The sequence below is a fragment of the Sardina pilchardus genome, chromosome 6 (assembly GCF_963854185.1).
Source record: "Sardina pilchardus chromosome 6, fSarPil1.1, whole genome shotgun sequence".
NCBI lineage: Eukaryota > Metazoa > Chordata > Actinopteri > Clupeiformes > Clupeidae > Sardina > Sardina pilchardus.
The window spans coordinates 31,658,586-31,679,172 of NC_084999.1; the positions used below are offsets into that span (position 1 = coordinate 31,658,586).

A 20,587-nucleotide genomic window follows, 5' to 3' on the forward strand; every position below is an offset into this window, starting at 1 on the left:
GGTCTCATTTCATCGAACCACAGGTATGCTACCCAATATGGTAAAGTTACATAGTGTGGTTATAGCCGATAGAGGGCTGCGAAGTCAATGCAGAAGTGCTGTTCACCGTGTTACGAGTTGATGAACCGCTGAAATGATTTTGGAAACATTATGTTGAGGTACACAAAACTTGTGTGCTATAACTGAGACGGACATTTAATTAACAAAGAGTAATGCACTTTAGATTCATTGACCAAATGAGTGGCTATAAGGCTATGGGAACAACTGGACGTGGAAGTCTGCACACCAGAATATGCTCCTCAGTTTTTGTAATGGTATAGCCTAAATCACAATTTTTCCTGACATACACTTACACCCAGTGTTCATTGCTTTTGGATGTGTGCGCGGAACACTTGAACTCTTTAACAACTGGACGTGAGAATTTTAAGGTGACACTCTTCTGCCATTTGTGCAAATGACAAATGACAGTAGGCTACACTAATGTACTAAGTACACAAATGATGCTATGAGAGGTTAGTGCTGTAATAGCATGGTACAATAATAAAGTGTTCACTAATGTAGAAGTAACGAGGAAAAGGAAGACAACATGGCTGGACAGGAAGTTGCACTTAGAGGAACATCTGTGACCTTTGACCCCATCTACAACAGGAAGATTGTAACAGGAAATAAGAAAGAAGAGACTGAGAGAGAAGAAGATAGAGACACTTCCCTGTGAAAGAAATCAAATGTGGCAGTTTATTCACAATTATGACTAAACAAATCACAAAACTGCTTACTGCTTCTCTACTGCAACCATTAAATGCCTATGACTGTGTGTTATCTGTCCATCTTTCTCTCCATCCACCCTCTCCCCATTTAATGATGCAGTGTTGCCTCGCTTTTGTCTCTTGGAGGTACCTAACCCTGAGAGTTTGACTTCCCAAACTGCTTTGTTTCAAAACGTACTGTTCAAAAGAAATTCAAAACCCACTTATTTTTAAGTTCAGACAATATTCAAAGTGAATAACTTCATAAGTTGTTAGATTCTCACACAAATAAATGGTGCCATAAGGCTGTCAAAGCGCTTTTGCATATGTCTTCTTTCTGTTTTTGCAAACATAAAGCTCCACATGGCTCCAAGTGTTAAAGGAGATTTTCACAGAGTGACTGTCCAGTAAAACATTTGCTCCAGTAAATCTGTGCGGAAGTTGTCCAGCTGGAGCTCTACAGTCACCCATGTCCGTCCCTCATTTCCTGGATCCAGCCACACTTCAAAAGCAGGAACTGTTTCAATTTTAATTAATTCACCCATTAATCATTCTAGCCAATCAATTTTATATGTTTGAAGGCCAGTTACTGTTAAATTTATGGATTTTCATAAAACCTCATGCACGCTCCTTACACATTTTTCATCTAGGCCTACCCTAGTGTTGAGAGGAAATGGTCCCTCAGCTGGAGGAGAAAAATGGGTTCCTTTGGTGACAGAGAGGGACAAATATAGAACAAACTCAGTTCTGTCCATCCTGTTGATTTCACAGTAAAGGTGGAGCTGTGGGAGAAAAAAACAATAACATAAAGACACAAATTAACGTTTTCAAGCTACAGGTTTTAATCTTCCTTGACCTTTTTTAACTGTCCACTTTCAACAAAAAAAAATGGTTGACTCTGACAAACCATATGAATTTGTTTGTATAGGCCTATTTAGCCTGGAAAGAAAGGCTCTCTAAATTCCGATGTCATCAAACACTTTACACAAACCCACACACTGAAACCCTCGTACTTGCCCCTGAAGATTTGCCCCGTGCTCTGCCCATAAGCAGAGCCCCTTTAGGGAGAGCCGGTCCACTTCCTATTAACTCCATTGTACCGGATTGTTCCTGCAATCTGTTGAAATTCCGCTAGGGACGTTGCCGAGCAAGTGATAAATGAATTGTGGTCTATGGGGCTAAGCGGCTAGAACTCGTTTTTTTCACAGTTGACAACTTCATTTCTTAATGTACATTGTCGTAGTAGCTACCTGAGTATAGGTTTTCCACTGGAAATGAAATAAAAAGTCACTCATGTCCTTTCTGCTTTTCATAGGATGGGCCGTTTTCCCTGTAACATGCTAGCATTTAGCTCATGGATGCTCGCGCACTGATCTATAAAGAATACCTGGATAGACTATCTCATTGTTGCTGACCCATCAACAATGAAGCCAATGGAACTGTCCCGAGTGGTCCCATAATGGCGGCGATATGTTCCAATTCCATTGTTGCAGAACGGCAACATTCTATAACTGTCTTTTACTGTCTATGCATTCCTATGGCAAGTGGTCCCATAATGGCCGCCCCCGTGTAGGCTTCAGAATTTTGACGTAGATGCTCTATCCAGGTATTCTTTATAGATCAGTGTGCTCGCGACACTCGCGACCGATTACGACCGTCGTGAAGCTGAACCTTCTTTTAGGTCTATGGCCGTAAAGTGGTTCGCTTGTGTCACGTGACATGAAAACTTTGAAAGGGTTTTTAGGAATAACAACACATATTAAAAATGTTATTGGTCAGCTGATTGTCAAGTCAAGTTATCCTGCATCGCATGCATTAATGCAATTTTAGGAGAAAAAATTATATAACGACAAATGTGGTACTGGGGGGTTCAGCTCCATTGCTACCCATTCATTCATCACTTGCTCGCGATCGCCCTCTAGTTGCAGTACCATGCGGAAGTATTTCGCTAGTGGTCCTTCTCCCCTTATTAGACATTCTCTGCCATAAGTGTCCCCGTGACCCCGTCTGGCCCCCGCCCAACTTCAGCTCCCGTACGTAGGCTACGCGAGGCTACGTCAGCATCCCATAAACCTTTGCGTTGCAGTACGCTTCCTTCTTCGCGAGACGACACATTTGGAAAAGAGAGGACACATCCCTGAAGGTTGACGATAATCTTTGACATGTTTTACAATAATCTGTCTCGTTTGCAAATGAGATGTCTGAATCAATAAGAAAAAAATGCTGAGAGTGTTGCATATCTATATGGCTAGTATTGAATTAAACTATCAGAATGTATAAAGTCAATGCTAGCCGGTTAGCTGCCGAACTAAGCTAGTTCTCCGGTAGCGCTAGATAAACGGGACTCAGCTAAGTGCTAGTTAGCTTGCTAACAAGGTTATCGAAGGTCCTTGTTCACTCAAATCAGACACTCGGATAACTGTATTAATTTCTGTGTAAAAAGAGTGAATGTTACAGAGCACTTAAGCCCTATCCATTACGTCATTGGTTGGTGAACTAAAATTACTCGTATTCACCCGTCAAATAAATAGCGCAGCTTGCTAGCTGACGTAGCAGCTAGCCTACTGTCAGTGATGCTGGGCACCGGTTCAGTACTTGTTATGCTATCTGGTATGTTGGAAACAAGCCATTTGTAGCTGGCTGATCAAGTTAGTTCGTGGTACTCTCCCAGCTGACCGTGCTATTTAAACATCTGACTTCGATTTTCTTTTTAACTTTGACTAATTTCACATACCATGTTTGCATCACTCACGGCGTGTTTATGCTTACAGTGTGAATCAACAAGGCATTAAATATGGCCGAGAACATCAACGAGAAGATCAAGAACTACAGGACTGCACCCTTTGACGCCCGCTTCCCTAATGTTAACCAGACACGAAACTGCTACCAGAATTATCTTGGTAAATACGTTTGTAGGTTACATACATGATACACAGTCCTACTTGTATTTCACAACAATACGTAGTCTTGTTGGAGGAAAGTCGTTGGATAGGATGGCCCACTTTGTTATGACTCTTAAGACATATCTGATATTTGTCATTCCCTGCTTTCCCTTCCATTAAAGCATTGTAAGTTGCGGGGACATAAATCAAAGCTTGTAGATTCAGTCAGGTCATGTGGTCATTTTTGAAAAAAAAAAATGCATTTCTGTTTGTGCTGACAACTAAGATAATAGATTAGTAGAATGAGAGGGGTGCATTTCAGTTAAAGAAGAAATCTGGCGATATTTCACATAGATCTCTGTTTCTTAAGGTCATTGAGTGCAGTCAGTATGGAAAAAAATGGTTAATTAATAGGGTGTCTGAAGTATGAAACTACCAAACAGCCAGATGCAAATTTCAAGCACAATATTGTTATGTTAAAGTTTAAACATTCATGATCAAACTGATTACTGATTGTTCTCTTCTAAGCAATGCTAAATCTAACCTGTGTTAGAATGAAAAAGGGAAAAATATCGTTGTGACTCATGACTGGTGATGTGAGTGCTGTGACGTCCAAATGCAAAATCCTTCAGAGATTGATTTCAGTGTCATCCTGAGTCTTGTTGTAAAGACACACAAAGAGTTAGAGTACACTATTAATCACGGGAAAGAAAAAAAACATTGGGTTTATTCGTGTTGCTTGACGCTGTGAATGAATATCGAATGGAATGCTTGAGTAACGTAAGTCCTAATAAGCCCACACTAATCCCCTGTGGACAGTGTATTACCCCTTACTGCTCACAAGGACATGGACATAATAACATCGTCATTACATTTATACAAATGAAAATGTTTTCGATTCAGATAACCTTACTGCCCTGTTCTCTGTGCCTCCCTCTCAGATTTCCACAGGTGTAACAAGGCTCTGTCAGACAAAGGCCAGGACGTAGCCCCATGTGACTGGTACCAGAGGGTCTACAAAAGTCTGTGCCCCTTGAGCTGGGTAAGACGGCCTTATTTATCTCACTTGAGACGTGTTGGGTCAGAATATCTCCGCCCCTGTCATTACACTAATTCCACTGTAAGGTTCTGGCAAGAGGCTAGGCCTGTGTGTTCCAGGTAGTGTGTTAAATGGATAGGTGATGGCTTGCTCTTCGGTGGCAGTACCTGTGACTTCACTCTGCGAATGACTGCAATTGTGCGACAAGACACATTGGTTAAAAAAATCACTGCTGGTGAAACGGCTCATTAATACCACAGTGAAGCTGGCTCCCAGTCAGCTATGAAGTGTGCCTGTAAAGCAGCCAAGAGTTTTGCACTGACAGGTTTTGTCAGCTTGCTTCTGTCAGCACAACATGTGCCCACAGCGCTGCATTCAGCACGGTATTCCTTTGCGGGCCCAATGTTCCATCAATGCGCTTAATGGTTTCCGTCATTAGCACTTAATTATATTCCAATCTCCTAGCTGGCTGGCTTGGAAAAAAGGCCCTCATGTAGAGGCAAAGCTGCATTATTGTTGGTATTGAAGTTTGGGTTAGTTTTTGGAGCGTATTAACCAACATATGTTTACTTGTTGTGGTATCCATGCACTGCTGATGGCAAGGTTAGAATTGGGCTAGGCTTGGGGCTGCGTGCTTGCTTAGTTCTCCATTTCATCATCATTTACACAAGGTAAAACTGGGCTTTAAAAGACAAGAGCTTGCTGTGCTTTTGGCAAGTGGCACACTAATTAGAGCTCTCTCAAGTTTTCTTTCTCCAAAGATGTTGCAGAAGGCAAAGTTTAAGGGGGGGAGCGGGGAGTAGTTTAATAGAGATTTGGGTTCTTTGATCGCTTGTGCTGAATTGCACTCTTTCTTCAAAGGATACACTCCAGAGCTCACGGTCTCGGGGAGTACAGTGCGGTCTGCGATTTAAAGAGCCATCAAGAAGCATCCATAGTGCTGCCCGAGGCTACTGCGGTTCTTACACTGTGCCACATAACAACCTATTATGTTCTTTCTTTCAGGTTGAGAAATGGGATGGGCAGATTGAAGATGGAAGCTTCCCTGGAAAGATCTAACCGGACCATTTATTTATCCCATATTGAGTACCTCATGATGTTTTAACCATGTGTCACTCTAAAAGTCTTTTGTTTTGGTTACAAGTGGGAGCCCTTATTAGAGGCCTCACATTGTTCTAAATTGCATTGTCTCTTCGCTGACTTACATGTTGGTTACTTAAATAAAGACGCACAATTTACCTTATTCCTGTAATGAAGTTTCCCTTTATTGGTCAGGACATTGAGTGGATGAATTTGACCCTCTTTCCCCCCCAACCCCTATCATGCGAATGAAAGGCATTCTCAGAAATGCCAATTCAATATTTGAATCCATATAACCTGTAATGTATAGTACATAGTCACCCATAGCAAGAAATGTATGTGAGGATCATCCACTGGTTGCATCAATGTCAGTGTGCTGATTCATGAAGCGTCTGCTGAGTCATCATTCTGATGTGTTTTGACTTTGGGCTTGACTTTGTTTATGGCTTGCCCCTCTTAAATGCGAGTGACAAGTTTGAATTCATTTCCTAGGCCTGTGACGAATTGTTCAGTATTTTGGCACAAGTCATGAATGCATCCAATAAATACATTTTGCTAAAAGATTAGTGTAGCATGACCTCGATATAATAAAGGTTACAGTGTGATGTCAAGCAAGCAACCTTTTCTTTCGGGATTGAGTGGTGCACGGAAATGAGTGTTCTTATTGTCACTGCAGTATCTGAAAGATCCTGACCTTTCTACGTTTAAGAAAATAGCCCTGCGATTAATAAATGGCACCCATATTAATACAGATAACAGCATGTTGCTGAATTGCGAAATTGGTCCTGAAAATGACTAACATCTGAAACTGCTGAACCTTATGAGTCATTTGTGCACTCATTTGTGCCATCAGCAAAAAAAAAAATATATTCTTATATTTTAGCATTGTTTTCAAATGTCTGCATTTTTCCTCTTTGCTTGGTCCAGACTTCAGTCCATAAAAATCTGAGCACAAAGCCAGAGTGATGGCAACTAATCATTCCTGCCTCAAACCCCAAACTGCTGCTAAGGTGGCATCTAGAATCATTTGGAGACGTGGAGAAACTTGGCAGGTATTATAAGAACCATTTTGAGAGCAAAGAAAGATGTTTCCATTGATTATTTAAACAATTACACTGGGTGAAAAGGGTCTGAATCAGGGGATATTCATTGTGATATATTTCCTGATATGTGGAATATCAGGGAATATAATGGTTGATATGCTCCTGATATTTTTGTCCCATTTCACATATCCGGAGCATATCAAAACTCCTGAATGGCACTGCGACGACATGCCAGATATCCTGACTTCATATACTCACCAGATATGATCCATGTTTCAAGTATTAGCTACTTATATGACCCAAGATATCTCTGGTATTTGTTGCCATATATCCCCTGATATGTCAAACATGACACTACGCATATACTGCCCAGATACTGCCAGGCAGAGCTAATTTCACAGGCATTTATGCACATGCCTTTATTAGTTATATATTTAATAGTTTTAATTATTTAAATGAGTTATGCCCTATATGAAATAGTTTTAAATGTGGGATAGGCCTACATCACCAACACTGAGCTTATTGTTACACCCACAGCCATTCAACATTTCAATATTTCATTGATTGTATAAATTATTATTACATTATTATATTAATTTTACATAAACTTAATTACATTATTTACTTTGCACCTGCACCTGCATTATTACACCTACTAAATCCCAGTGACTTAATCTAAACATTTAAATTCATATATGACAGGCAATAAAATGTGTTACATGGTCTTTATTGTATTTATCAAGAAATACTCAAATCAATATGGCTTTCTCGTCTGCAGTGGGGGTACTTGGGTAGTGACACTCGCCGCCTGTCAATGACCTGTCTCGAGTGAGAACAAGACTTCTGCTTGACCTCAGTGGTTTCAACAGTCCATGGTCTGGGCGTGAAATGTCCTTTAAAACATGTTGAGTCCTCGTCCGTACTCTTCTGGTATAGTTGTCCTGCAGGGAAGGCAGAGGTGCTCTGATGGGGATCCCTTTGGCAGTAAAGGTCAGGTGTCTGCAAAAAGAGAAACAAAGCATATATTGTACATGAATATAATTAATGTAAACTACTCAGTTTGTGTGACAAATAAAAGCAAACCCACAAGAGCCTAGAAGTCAGGTGCAATAGTTAGGAATAAAGTTGGGGTACATTTTGATCAAGGGGACATTTCGAAGTGACCCTACACTTCCGAACAGTAGTATATCTGTGTGCATACCTAATTGCAACACTGTCTGCAGAAGCTCTTGCCTTCTTGCGTAGACCACCTTTCTGATGCCTAGCACAGATCATACCCCATCTGATGTGCAGTACCAGCCTCTGGCTCCAGGCTGGGGTTGCTGGAGGGCACCTAAAATAAATAAATAAAAAACAGCAATTGCCATAAATTATGTTATTGTTGATTAATATCAAAGCATTAAAACAAAAAGTAAGTCAATCAGGTGTACAAACATATATATATAAATATAATTACCTTATGAAGGCCCTTCCATCATCACCATCAATGTTAATTCTTGATATCAGTTTATTTGTGAGGGTTTCTGTCAATAGAAGATATGATTTAACAAAATTATACATTCTGTACAATATATTTGAAATAGTGATTATGATCAGTTTGGCATATATTCACAACACTGTTTACCTTGCCACCAACATAATGGTAAACATGGCTAAATTTCAAAATTCAAGACTATTATAAATAGCCGCATATTCATGCATTACACTGCACGTATGTCAAACAAATTACTATGGACAGTAACGTACCCCATAGCCCTCATTCAAAACACAAAGACACTTACAGCATGTTGAGGGCAGCATCCATGGCTTCCAGAAAAAGTCAAGTAGCATGTAGTAGTAGGACAGACCGACTTTGTCCTGGACTAATTGAGCCCACTACACAGTCATAACAACAAACAGACACATGAGAAAAGGGGATAAACTAACCACAGTAACAGACACAAATACATGCACACATATTATAATGCTATATGTGATACTACGTGTGTGCGTGTGTGTGTCTGTTTCTACCTGGTGAGTGTACTCTTGATTGGAACTTTTTTCTTACGGAACTGGCACACATTTGGAATATTCCAGACTGCACTCAATGGTCTCAGGACAGCAGTCGTCACAACTCACCGCCTGCAAACAGGGAACAGAGGGAGACTAGGATTAATAACCTGAAAATACCATCACTGAAACACTACTGCCCTCACATGCATCTTAAATAAACACATACTTTTGCACAAGGTCAGGTATAAGCAAATAGGGGCTATGAAATGAAGAACAATGTTGCCTAATGCTACTCATACATCAAAAAATCTTTGACAAGATTTGAGTCATTAAACTAATGCCCCCCATTCAAGCTTCAGTGAAAAGACTACAAGCTATCAACAATCTTACCCAAATCTTGTCAAAGTCTTCTGGTGGGATGGCTTAACACTACGTTACCTTTCACAAACTAAAGATCCCTGGCATTTACTTCGGTATTGACGTGGGTCAGCCGCCTGTCTCTGTAACGTTAAAGTTCACGTCAGCAGCAGCCACTTTAAATGTAAGGTATAGCTTCTAGCTAGGTTAGCTAACATTCAAGACTGATAGCCTAGAGACCATTTAATTCAAACTAAAACTTTACATTCATAACGACATCTCAGACAGACTTATGGTATTACTACCATTCCATAATGGTAAAGTTAGTTATTGGAAAAGTTAGCAGCTAACATTAATTTGTAACAGCTAACGTTAGCGATGTTAGCTCGCTAGCTAATTCATAACGTTAGCTAATTCTAACATGACGGTTGACGGTTAACATTAGTGCTACATTATAAATAAAAAAAAAACCTGTATTTTTCTAATTAATTCCAGTTTTCAATTAGCATACAACAGTACTGTAGTTCTTACCTTGGATATGAAGACGGCAAAGTTTGTACAGCTTCAGATACATGACAGAAAATGACGGTTGAACTGAAGTCGGACTCGGCAGCAGTGGTTGGATTTTAAAAGTCAGTTGGGTGGGGAAGTGCGTGCGCATGCTGATAAGCATCCGTTTTAAGAAATCGTGGAAATTAGACATAGCCTACTGTTGGCATATTTTAAACTGTTACATTAAAATGACTACCAAACTCATAAAATCGGATATCTAACATAATAGCCTGTCTAAGGATGATATACCTATTAATCCAGAAATGGTGTGCGTGACTTGTGCTTTGAGTATCGCACCCCTGATTTCTGATTAGCAAATCAGGAGTCGAAATAAGTCATATTTCCACTGATTCTTAAAAACTCAAGATATGATCAAAATTGTTCCTGATATGCTGCATGTCATAAAAAATATCCGGACGGCATATCCCCTGATTCAGAGCCTTTTCACCCAGTGTTACATGAATGATTACACAAAGTATCTTAGAGTGGTGCCCTTACCCAGAGCACATGGTAGACTGCATACCATTTTGTTGAAGGCCCTCTTAACGTCCATAGCTTTTTGCAGGATTGTATATTTCAGCCAATGTAAGATCACTCAAAATGCTAAAACAACAAAAACAAACAAAATGCTTGAGCAATGCATGGAGTGCTGTTCAGGCAAAAAGCCCATGAGCATCTGAAATCAGAATGGCATTTGCTTAGTAAACAGTAGTTTAACCAGTGCCTTTATGATAATCTAGCAGCTTGAACATGCCTTTGTGGTAACAACTGTAAAGTCCATAATTGTTGATTTAGGTAATTTCAGGGAAACCTGAGGGGCATATCTTTAACAGCAGCTTTGAGAAGGAAGTTTTGCCAAACAGGAAGAGGAAGTAAGCCACTGTATCATCAGTATCATCACATCTGGCAGCCGTACAACTGTGTTTGTGTACTGTGAAATGACGTGTGAGAAATAAGCATATAAATAAGCAGTCTGGCGCATGTGTGAGAAAGATCTATGTTTTATGCTGCCTCTTAATAGAAACTTACAGAAATCATAAATCAACAAACTTGAACTCCCATTGGTGCCTAACAGTGAAAAGAATTGGCTGGTCCTTCATAATGTTTTCATGTCATATACACTACAAAAATTGCACCATAAAGAGTATGGCTATATTTAGAATGGCAAATGTCATTCTTTCAACCAAGTTAAACACATAGCTGTCAGATAACAGCAGAGTGCCACCCTGTGAGCACAAGTGGTACTTTCTCAGCTGCTGCATGTCCAAACCTTCCAGAGGTTCCACTTTCAAATGTACTTGTAGCCTATGTATTTATTCAATAAATGAACATGTTTTAGATCATGCTGTCATTACTACGTGGAATATAGGAAATAGTGGTCATAAGATCAAGTCATACTTTGATGCAAGTGGTCTGATCACAATAGTGTTTATGCTTTGGTGGTCCACTTTTGGCCAAATATAGCTACAGCTTAGTACTGTAGACCTATTCAATTTATATTTCAGCTCCTTTGATGTTTTCCTCTGTGTATCTGATCCAGCATATTACAAATTCACTGTTGTGTGGCAATGTGTATGTCTCAGTCCTATGATAGTGTAAAGATGTACAGAGGTGTTCAAGTGTCCTTACTTAGCATTACAGTTTTTTTCAATCGCTAACAAGCGTTTGTCCATTCAGTTGACACATTTTCAAAACTCTAAACACAGTTAGCACAGCATCGGTCTTTTGTGGCCATACCATTCACACATTTCATGTTGTTTTCACACAGTATGCAGTCAGTGAATACATTTTCACAATGCTTACATTTTCTTAACAGACAAACTATACCTGCCAACAAAAATAATGGATCGTTTTTGTATTATTTTCGAATGTTAACACACAACATCCCACAATAGTTACAGTTTTTTCCAATCGTTTACACACAATTTTGAAAACAGGGCTCTTTTTGTCAAAACATATCACACAATTAGCCAAACACCACACCCAATCAGCAGAACATAACAGATTGTTAGCAAAATGGAATATTTCTGTCAAAACAATAAACACATTGATAAAACCTTATACTGTTCTCATATCACTAACACATTCTTTGAATGATTCTACACTGTGTCCATCTTATACACACCAACACAATAAATTCAAAACACATCTGTAAAAACCCTCATCCAATATATGGATCTTATTCAGACATATTGTTTGAGAGCATTAGGATAATTTAGAAATATTTTGATGAACCCTCATCAAGCAATGCACAAAACTGATGCTGCAGGCAATATTTCTTTCTTTCACTGTACCATACAGTATGTTCAGTTACAGTGACAAGTCAATCAGCGGAAAATGGCAAAATTATAGTTCTTACTAAAGTACTGTACACTTACAGTCACTGAAGAAAAACTAAAGCAACAATACAAACAGGTATAACAACAATACATAATACTCTAATCATCTCTCTGTCTAGCTGGATCAGGCCATAAGAGTTCACCACATCACAGGCTATGGGTGCCTCTCATTTGGGCTTTTATACGTCCTCCCTCGCTCCTCTGGCCTCGATCCTCACTGATCGACATAAAGAATGATGGGGCGAAAACAATGGGATAGTCTATCCAGTGTTAGTTATAGATCAGTGGGAACGCCCCTCGAGGATCGAGCATAACACACCTGAGTGCTGCGTTTTCAATTTTGCACATGTGTGCTTACACATCTGGTGGATGTGATTATTCAATTTGTTCATTAGCGTGGTCATTGGCAAGCCAGGGCTTTATAATGAGAAGGAAGTACCTAACAATCTTTATCTGTGTCTAAGGTGTGAAAATGTGTTTTACGTTTTGACATTCACTGTGTGTAATGTTTCGCAAAAAGTGTGAAGCTGAATTTGTGCTTACTGTTGTACTACTCTGCGCAGGCGTTTTGCTTCTTAAGTGTTAAGTATTGTTAACTGTCTGTTAATCTTAATTTTAGTGTGTAAACGATTGGAAAAAAACTGTAAAACAATATTCCAAACCAGATACAGTATAAAAACCTCTGCTTCTGCAATGTTATCAATTCAAAAGCAATAGGCCTAGCCTATATCTCAGCTGATAATAAACAAACAATCGAATAATTGACACACAGATGATTTATGTTGGGTAAATTGGGCCAACCACAGCTGATTCCAGTCTATCTTAGACTCAGTGGCAGGGGTTATTTCTCTCTATTACATTGACACTTACACAGTAAAAAGAGGAGGTGATGTTTTTGGAAGCAGAAACAGAAAAAGACAAATAGGCTACTGAAATGTCTGGACGAGGAAGAGTAAGAAGGGGCCCAGGGAGAAGAGCAGGCCCAGTGAGAGATGCAGTGAGAGGTGCAGGAGCACTGAGAGGAGCAGGTGCAGAGATTAGACACAGTAATATTGTGCTTTTTTTTGTTCACCCCCTTTTTATCTGGGCTTTTTGCTGCTGTTTTTTGTTCAGAATGCTCTTGTGTTTCATGGATATTTTGTTCACTGCAATGCTGTAAAACTTTTTCTGTTCTATCATAGTCTACTGTAAACAGTATTTATACTGCACCTCCTGTAGGCCTAGTGAACAGTTAAAAAAAAAAAAAAGATTTCCTTTTTACTGGAATGCATTTGAATGTGAACATTACATCTGGACATACAGTTCCCAACCAAGACATTTAGTGTAAAAATGCTGGATTGCATGTTTTGCATGCAAATACCTGTAAAACTGAAACATAAAAGTCTATGCCGTTTTTGTAATGTCAACAGTAGCCAGTATTTTGAAACCTAGTGTAGGCTACTCTGATTGACTGCATGTATCTTGTGAAGTGAAAACAAGCTTCATTCTTTGACAAAATAACTTCATTTTGAGTCAGATTTCCAGTGTTTTGGTAAAGTTAGTGTGTGCAGAGAAATGACGAGTTAGTGTATATGTAACAAAATGTGGTGTAACAACATGGAATGTGCTTTTGAGAGGAAAATGATCCATTTGGCCAATTGTGTTTTGTAGGTGAGAGTCTGTGTTTAGAGTTTTGAAAATGTGTCAAATGAATGGACAAACGCTTGTTAGCGATTGAAAAAAACTGTAACATTTTGTTTGTTTGGTGACGTATTTCCAGTGTTGAAAGCAAAGAATTTCCTTGAATTCGTCCTTGAATTTCTTGAATTTCACCTTGGGGATCAATAAAGTAGCCTATCTATCGATCTATCAAAGTACAACATTGCTCATCTATTTTCAGGAGGCTGGTGGTATCAGGCAAAGGCCGTAATCCAGGGCTGTAGTGGAGGCTAAACGCAAGTAAGCACAATTTATCCACCTCTGAAATTTCAGACATACTGTAGAGTTTATTCATCTCTTATTAGGGTTTATCCACTTCTCAAAAGAGTTTATTCACCAATTGTTACACTGTGTCATTCTTATTGTCTTTATCAATCACACTATAGACTGTATTATCCACATTCACAATATGTACACCATCATCAAACATGTTCTGAATGACTTTTTAAAAAGTTGGAAAATGCACATGGTGCAATCTACCTTGCCGTGGTCACAGAATTCACAGTTTACCCACCTCATTTTACCACTACACCCCTGCCAAAATCATAACATACTTTGAGGGGACATGCACCTTTGCTTCACCTATATGTTCAGAATTCCCCCATAAAGACAGAAATCGCTATCCAACATACAGTGAGGAGCACATGTATTTGATACCATGCTAAAACAGGAATATAAAATCATCATTTGACAATTGATCTTAATGCCTTAATTAAAAAAAAAAATAGTAAAAATCAAACCGCCAAGGACACCAATTTTCTTTGTGATTGAAGAATGTATCGTAAATAGATAAATGTTTTCCTTAAATGCTAGGGGAAGGAATTATTTGACCCCCTATGTAACCCTATGGGAATTTAACACATAGGGTTAACATAGGGGCAGGCAGATTTTTATTTTTAAAGGCCAGCTATTTCATGGATCTAGGATATTATGCATCCCCATAAATTTCCCTTGGCCTTTGGAATTAAAATAGCCCCACATCATCACATATCCTTGACCATAGCTAGAGATTGGCATGGTGCTTTTTCCAGTTGGCCTATTAGCCTGTTGATTTGCATTGAGCTCAATGAGCATCAAACAGGCTAATAGGCCTACTGGAAAAAGCACCATGCCAATCTTTAGCTATGGTGAAAGGTATGTAATGATGTGGGGCTATTTTAATTCCAACGGCCAAGGGAACTTTATCAGGATGCATAATATCCTGAATCCATGAAATAGCTGGCCTTAAAAAATAAAAATCTGCCTGCCCCTATGTTAACCCTATGTGTTAAATTCCCATAGGGTTACATTGGGGGTCAAATACTTCCTTCCCCCTAGCATTCAGGAAGAACATTTATTTCTTTACGAAACATTCTTCAATCACAAAGAAAATTGGGGTGCTTAGCGGTTTTATTTTTACTATTTTTTTTAATTAAGACATTAAGATCAATTGTCAATTGATGATTTTATATTCCTCTTTTTAGGCAACTTTAGCATGGTATCAAATAAATTTTCTCCTCACTGTAATTACAGTGAGGAGAAAATGTATTTGATACCATGCTAAAGTTGCCTAAAAAGAGGAATATAAAATCGTCATTTGACAATTGATCTTAATGTCTTAATTCAAAAATTGAGTAAAAATAAAACCGCTAAGTACGCCAATTTTCTTTGTGATGGAAGAATGTTTCGTAAATAAATAAATGTTCTTCCTAAATGCTAGGGGGAAGTAAGTATTTGACCCCCAATGTAACCCTATGGGAATTCAACACATAGGGTTAACATAGGGGCGGGCAGATTTTTATTTTTTAAGGCCAGCTATTTTATGGATTCAGGATATTATGCATCCTGATAAAGTTCCCTTGGCCGTTGGAATTAAGATAGCCCCACATCATTACATACCCTTTACCATAGCTAGAGATTGGCATGGTGCTTTTTCCAGTAGGCCTATTAGCCTGTTTGATGCTCATTGAGCTCAATGCAAATCAAACAGGCTAATAGGCCTACTGGAAAAAGCACCATGCCAATCTCTAGCTATGGTGAAGGGTATGTGATGATGTGGGGCTATTTTAATTTCAAAGGCCAAGGGAAATTTATCGGGATGCATAATATCCTAGATCCATGAAATAGCTGGCCTTTAAAAATAAAAATCTGCCTGCCCCTATGTTAACCCTATGTGTTAAATTCCCATAGGGTTACATAGGGGGTCAAATACTTCCTTCCCCTAGCATTTAAGGAAAACATTTATCTATTTACGATACATGCTTCAATCACAAAGAAAATTGGTGTCCTTGGCGGTTTGATTTGTACTAATTTTTTGAGTTAAGGCATTAAGATCAATTGTCAAATGATGATTTTATATTCCTGTTTTAGCAGGGTATCAAATACATGTGCTCCTCACTGTATCTTGCTGTGGCCTTATCACTAATTGTTAACTTGCATAAAGTCTAATTCTGTAGGTCTGTTGCATATTTCTCATGGTCAATGTATGAGACTTGACAGCCATGTTCAGCTAGAACTGTAAGAACAACATGCAAAAAAAATGTTGTAAATTAACTTTCCTGTCAGTTCCAGTGTCATCATAAAGATAAAGCATATTAAAAAAGATTGCAAACATACTCTGTCAATAATAAGGCATCTGTTTGTAGCCTATCTACTAAAAGTTAGTCTTAGCAGATTTCTGAAAAGCTGTTGAGAGAAAATGTTTAGTTAAAAGCATGTAGTTAAAAATGTGACTAGAGCACTTAGTAGCATAAAAAGCTTTCTGAGAATGGGCCCATGCACGCAAGGTTATGAAAATTGTGGTAGAGCAGATTTTGTTCTTTCCAAGAACTCTGAACGGGATTACATTGTATCTGATCTAAAACACACACACACACACACACACACACACACACACACACACACTTGGTGGCCTTGGGTGTTGGTATTTCTGAGAAAAAAATAACACAAAATCTGATAGGCAGGTTTATTAAAGATAACCTATATCCGGTATATGGATGGGGTAATGCCCTGCATGTCTTTAAGACATTTAACTATAACATGGATTTTGACACAGGAACACAGAAACGTTTCCACCATGGTGGACATCAAAGATGTATTCTATAACTGTGATTGTGGAGACAAACAATGTATTGCTAAATGTACCAAACAGGGCCTTTATTGCATGAAGATGTCTTTAGGCAAAGCAAGTCCATCTGTAAAATACTGCACTAAGTACAGGGCCTACATAAAATTAGGCAACATTTCTTGATTCAAGTCAGAGATTTCTAGTTGTCCATCCCTGAACATCCCAAAAAAATACCCAAAAGAGCCTATGTTTTTACATAAAAATACAACTTGCTAAATTTTGCCAAAATATATATATATATATAAAATTCATATCATTATAGTTATTACAGTTGTATTAACGGAGTGATTATTTGCACCCGGGTGTAAATAGTGGAATGGAGGCATTTTCTTATTTGCACCCAAACCTGAAATGCGTGCTATCCAACATAGCGGGACCATCTTGGCAGGAGATGGCCTACCTAAATCTAACAAGTTAGGATTATTAAAACTATATTTGAGATGGGAAAGTGGTGCTAAATTTCCACAAACTTTAGGTGACCGGGTTACCATGCTCGAGATGTTGGGTTCGAATCTCAGATGAAATGTGTTTTTTTTTGCCTGCCAAAGTACACACAATGACTTCTTTTTTCTTAGACCTCGCGGCAAATAAGAGTTTGTGCTTTTTGAACCTGTCAAAGATTGACTGGTTTTATTTCAGTTATGAGTACAGTTAAGTAGAAGTAGGCTTCAGTAGTTGTTAGTAGAAAGGTTGTGTTTTGACTTTGAGCCCCCAACGCTGCCTGAAAGGCGCTTAGGCATGGGTTAAGGTTAGGGTTTAGGTTAGGTTAAGGTTAGGGTTAAGGTTAGGAGTAGGATTAAGTGCTTTTAAGTCAACAGTGGCAGCGCTGCCTAGAAGACAACTCAGAAAACAACTCTTTAAAGTAGCTTGTCTTTGATGAAGCTACCACATGACCACTCATTAGCCTAATATTTGTATAATCACTTCCAAGTAACCCAGACATGGCAAAACAGCTAAAAACTGTTCAAAACTAAATTAGGCCTAGCCTACTGTAGAGCTGGTAAATACACAGGCCTATTGACAGAGAACATGATGTTAGACATCGGGTGTAAATAGTATTGTTGATTATTACACTATTTACACCCAGGTGTAAATAGTAATGTTGATTATTACACTATTTACACCCGGGTGTAAATAGTAATGTTCATTATTTGCACCCGGGTGTAAATAGTAATGTTCATTATTTACACCCAGGTGCAAATAGTCTCTGCCTTGTATTAATCCCTAATCAATGGCATTAGAATAGCACAAATAACTCTACTATGTTTAAAAAGAAAATATAAACACAATGACATGTTGACTCAAAACTCATACTCATCCTGATAGTGACACCATTATCTGCATTCATATTTTTTAATTCATAAAGCTCATTCATCCTCATTGAGTTTTGAGTATGAAACAAACACTAAGTGATATGGCCTACTCAAAGAGAGGTGATGCAGGGATCCTCACTTCCATACATACACCTCAAGGGGGAGCTACAAGTTAACATTATTTCCCGGCTAGAGTGAGGGGGCAAGAGGATTTGTCTCCATTTCTCTGCATGGTAAAGTCCACATGTATGCATTAGGCGGGCACTTTTTCCGAAAGGACTTCCAAGGAGACCAATTGCAGGAGCAGTCCCTCTGGGGCAATTTGGGGTCAAGTGACTTGTGTAGAGGCACCTGGGTGAGAAATCCAACCCACAACTCTCTGGCTTCTGCTACACTATAACCTAGCCTGGCTATCACCAAACCAAGCTCAATCTTTAGAGATTGAACATTAGTCTGGGGAGTCTGCTCTGTATTTTCTACTGCACAAGATGTGTGATCAACAGGCATAGTTCAAATGACTCTCACCCTGGTCTGATAGTCCTTCAACCAATCAGGCCAGGTGGATAAGCCAGTTTGTGATTGCTTCCCACAGATTTGTAAACGAAGTACAAATTAGTACACAAACTTGCTTTTTATGTTGATAAGTTGATAAGTAATGTGTCATGATGTAGACTATACCTTTTAATCTGAATTTCATGATTCACAAATCATCCATATAAGGTAAGGTAAGGTAAGGTAACTTTATTTGTACCCGAGGGTATCCATATTTATTTCTGTGTCAGAAGGCGTTCATATGCATGCTCATACTGTTTTTGATGGAGTTGAATCATTCAGTGGCACAGGCAGCTTCCATTGAAAGTTGTTGTAAGTAACTTGTTTGGGTGGTACAGTACATTCTGTCCAGAGGAAATGAGTCGGTATATATCATGAAATAGTCAAGAAATTGAGAAATGAGAAATTGAGAAAACTTCCAAGACGCATATCTGCTTGACAAATTTCATAGCGAAATCTCTAGAAATCTACATCTTTACAGTATCATATGACTGAGACATACACGTGGCCAGACATTTACAATAAATGTTTTAGGCTCATTCATTGCTTAAGATTTTTGCTCATATTTTGTCCACCATGTCTTATAACAGGCTACAAAAAAAGTCAGGCAGAGGTCTCACTTCCATCTTGGTAATGTGTTTCGGCCAGTTATTGGGAAACTGTTTTCCTACTCAAATGAATGGGTAGGCATATGTCAGGGAGGTCATATTGACATAAAAGAGTACATCACCCGAATCTGTGTTTAAATCTGAATTGAACAATATTAATATCTCCTCTAAATAGCTGAAATAAGGCTGAAAAGATTTTTTTTTTTCTTAATAGTCTTGGTATCACCACACAGATTGAACATTAGTCTGGGGAGTCTGCGCTTTATTTCTACTGCACAAGAGACATAGTTAAAATGACTCTGTACACTTTTGGAAAGTTCTTCAACCAGACAGACCAACGATCCGGGTGCATCTTTTGGATAAGCTAGTTTGTGATTGATTGGACCCAGAAGATGTGGACAGGAAGCAGGAGAGATAGATGTGTAGGCTTCCAGCCTGAGCTGCAGGGTGAGATCCAAATTGCCGGCAGATCAGGCAGGGTTAAAAAAAAGTGTGTGGGTACTAATATGACAGGAAGGGCGAGATGTGTGTAAGATTTGATATGCTAGAAGAGATATTGAAATATGAAGCAATTGACCGCAAGCATATGACCGTTACCTGTGGCAGAGTTGACAACTTCAAGGTGCTTCTCTTTTACTGATCACTCGGTCCAAATTTGACAATGAATAAACCATTTCTTTAGGAGCTAAAATGGTCATGCTAAAGGGGTTAAAATGAAGTAAGATAGAGATGAGTATCAAGGTCTTGAAGTTGAAGGCTGTGGTCACACCTTTAAGAAAAGTTGAAATATAAAAGGGAAAGGGAAGACTTTTAACGTGACACTCATGAAATACTAGCTTTGGTCACAATTTCAAGGATGCTAATCCATAATTGAATAGGTATATCTGAGGAACGAAAGGAGACCGGTGGCTGAAAGCTTTATAGTTATAAGACATTGTAGACAATAGCAGAAATGTGAGACTTGTGGTGAATCCAAGATGTCTTCTGTATGTTGATGGCATTACCCCAGTGCCCTAACCTTAGGACCTGATACATTTGGAGTGCCCTCCACATTTATTTGCACCCCTGGTGAAGTTTGCAACCCTGGTGAAGAAAACATACGTGACAAAATGATGGGCACTCTTGTATTAGTACTTTGTAAAAGTATCCTTCTGCCAAACAGCTCCCATGACATACAGTACCATAATGTTGGAGAATACAAAGTATGACCATATAGCATGATTACAGGCAAAGTCGCTGTAGTATTTCTCCAGCCATTCAGATGATTACGGTAATTCAAT

At 38.9% G+C, this 20,587-nt stretch overlaps 1 protein-coding gene and 1 long non-coding RNA gene across 2 annotated transcripts; one reads left to right on the forward strand and one right to left on the reverse strand.

The window, feature by feature from the left end:
* The first annotated feature begins 2,751 nt into the window (after positions 1-2,751).
* Positions 2,752-5,910, forward strand: LOC134083218 (cytochrome c oxidase subunit 6B1). Its single transcript, XM_062539417.1, has 4 exons — positions 2,752-2,889; positions 3,518-3,646; positions 4,570-4,670; positions 5,673-5,910. The coding sequence occupies exons 2-4, from the start codon at positions 3,541-3,543 to the stop codon at positions 5,724-5,726; spliced, it is 261 nt and encodes an 86-aa protein (XP_062395401.1). The 5' UTR covers positions 2,752-2,889; positions 3,518-3,540; the 3' UTR covers positions 5,727-5,910.
* Positions 5,911-7,520: 1,610 nt separating this feature from the next.
* On the reverse strand, positions 7,521-8,289 carry LOC134082182 (uncharacterized). Its single transcript, XR_009939592.1, has 3 exons — positions 8,247-8,289; positions 7,992-8,123; positions 7,521-7,789 (listed from the first exon to the last, which is right to left on the reverse strand). It is a non-coding gene; the product is annotated as an uncharacterized LOC134082182 (long non-coding RNA).
* Positions 8,290-20,587: the final 12,298 nt, after the last annotated feature.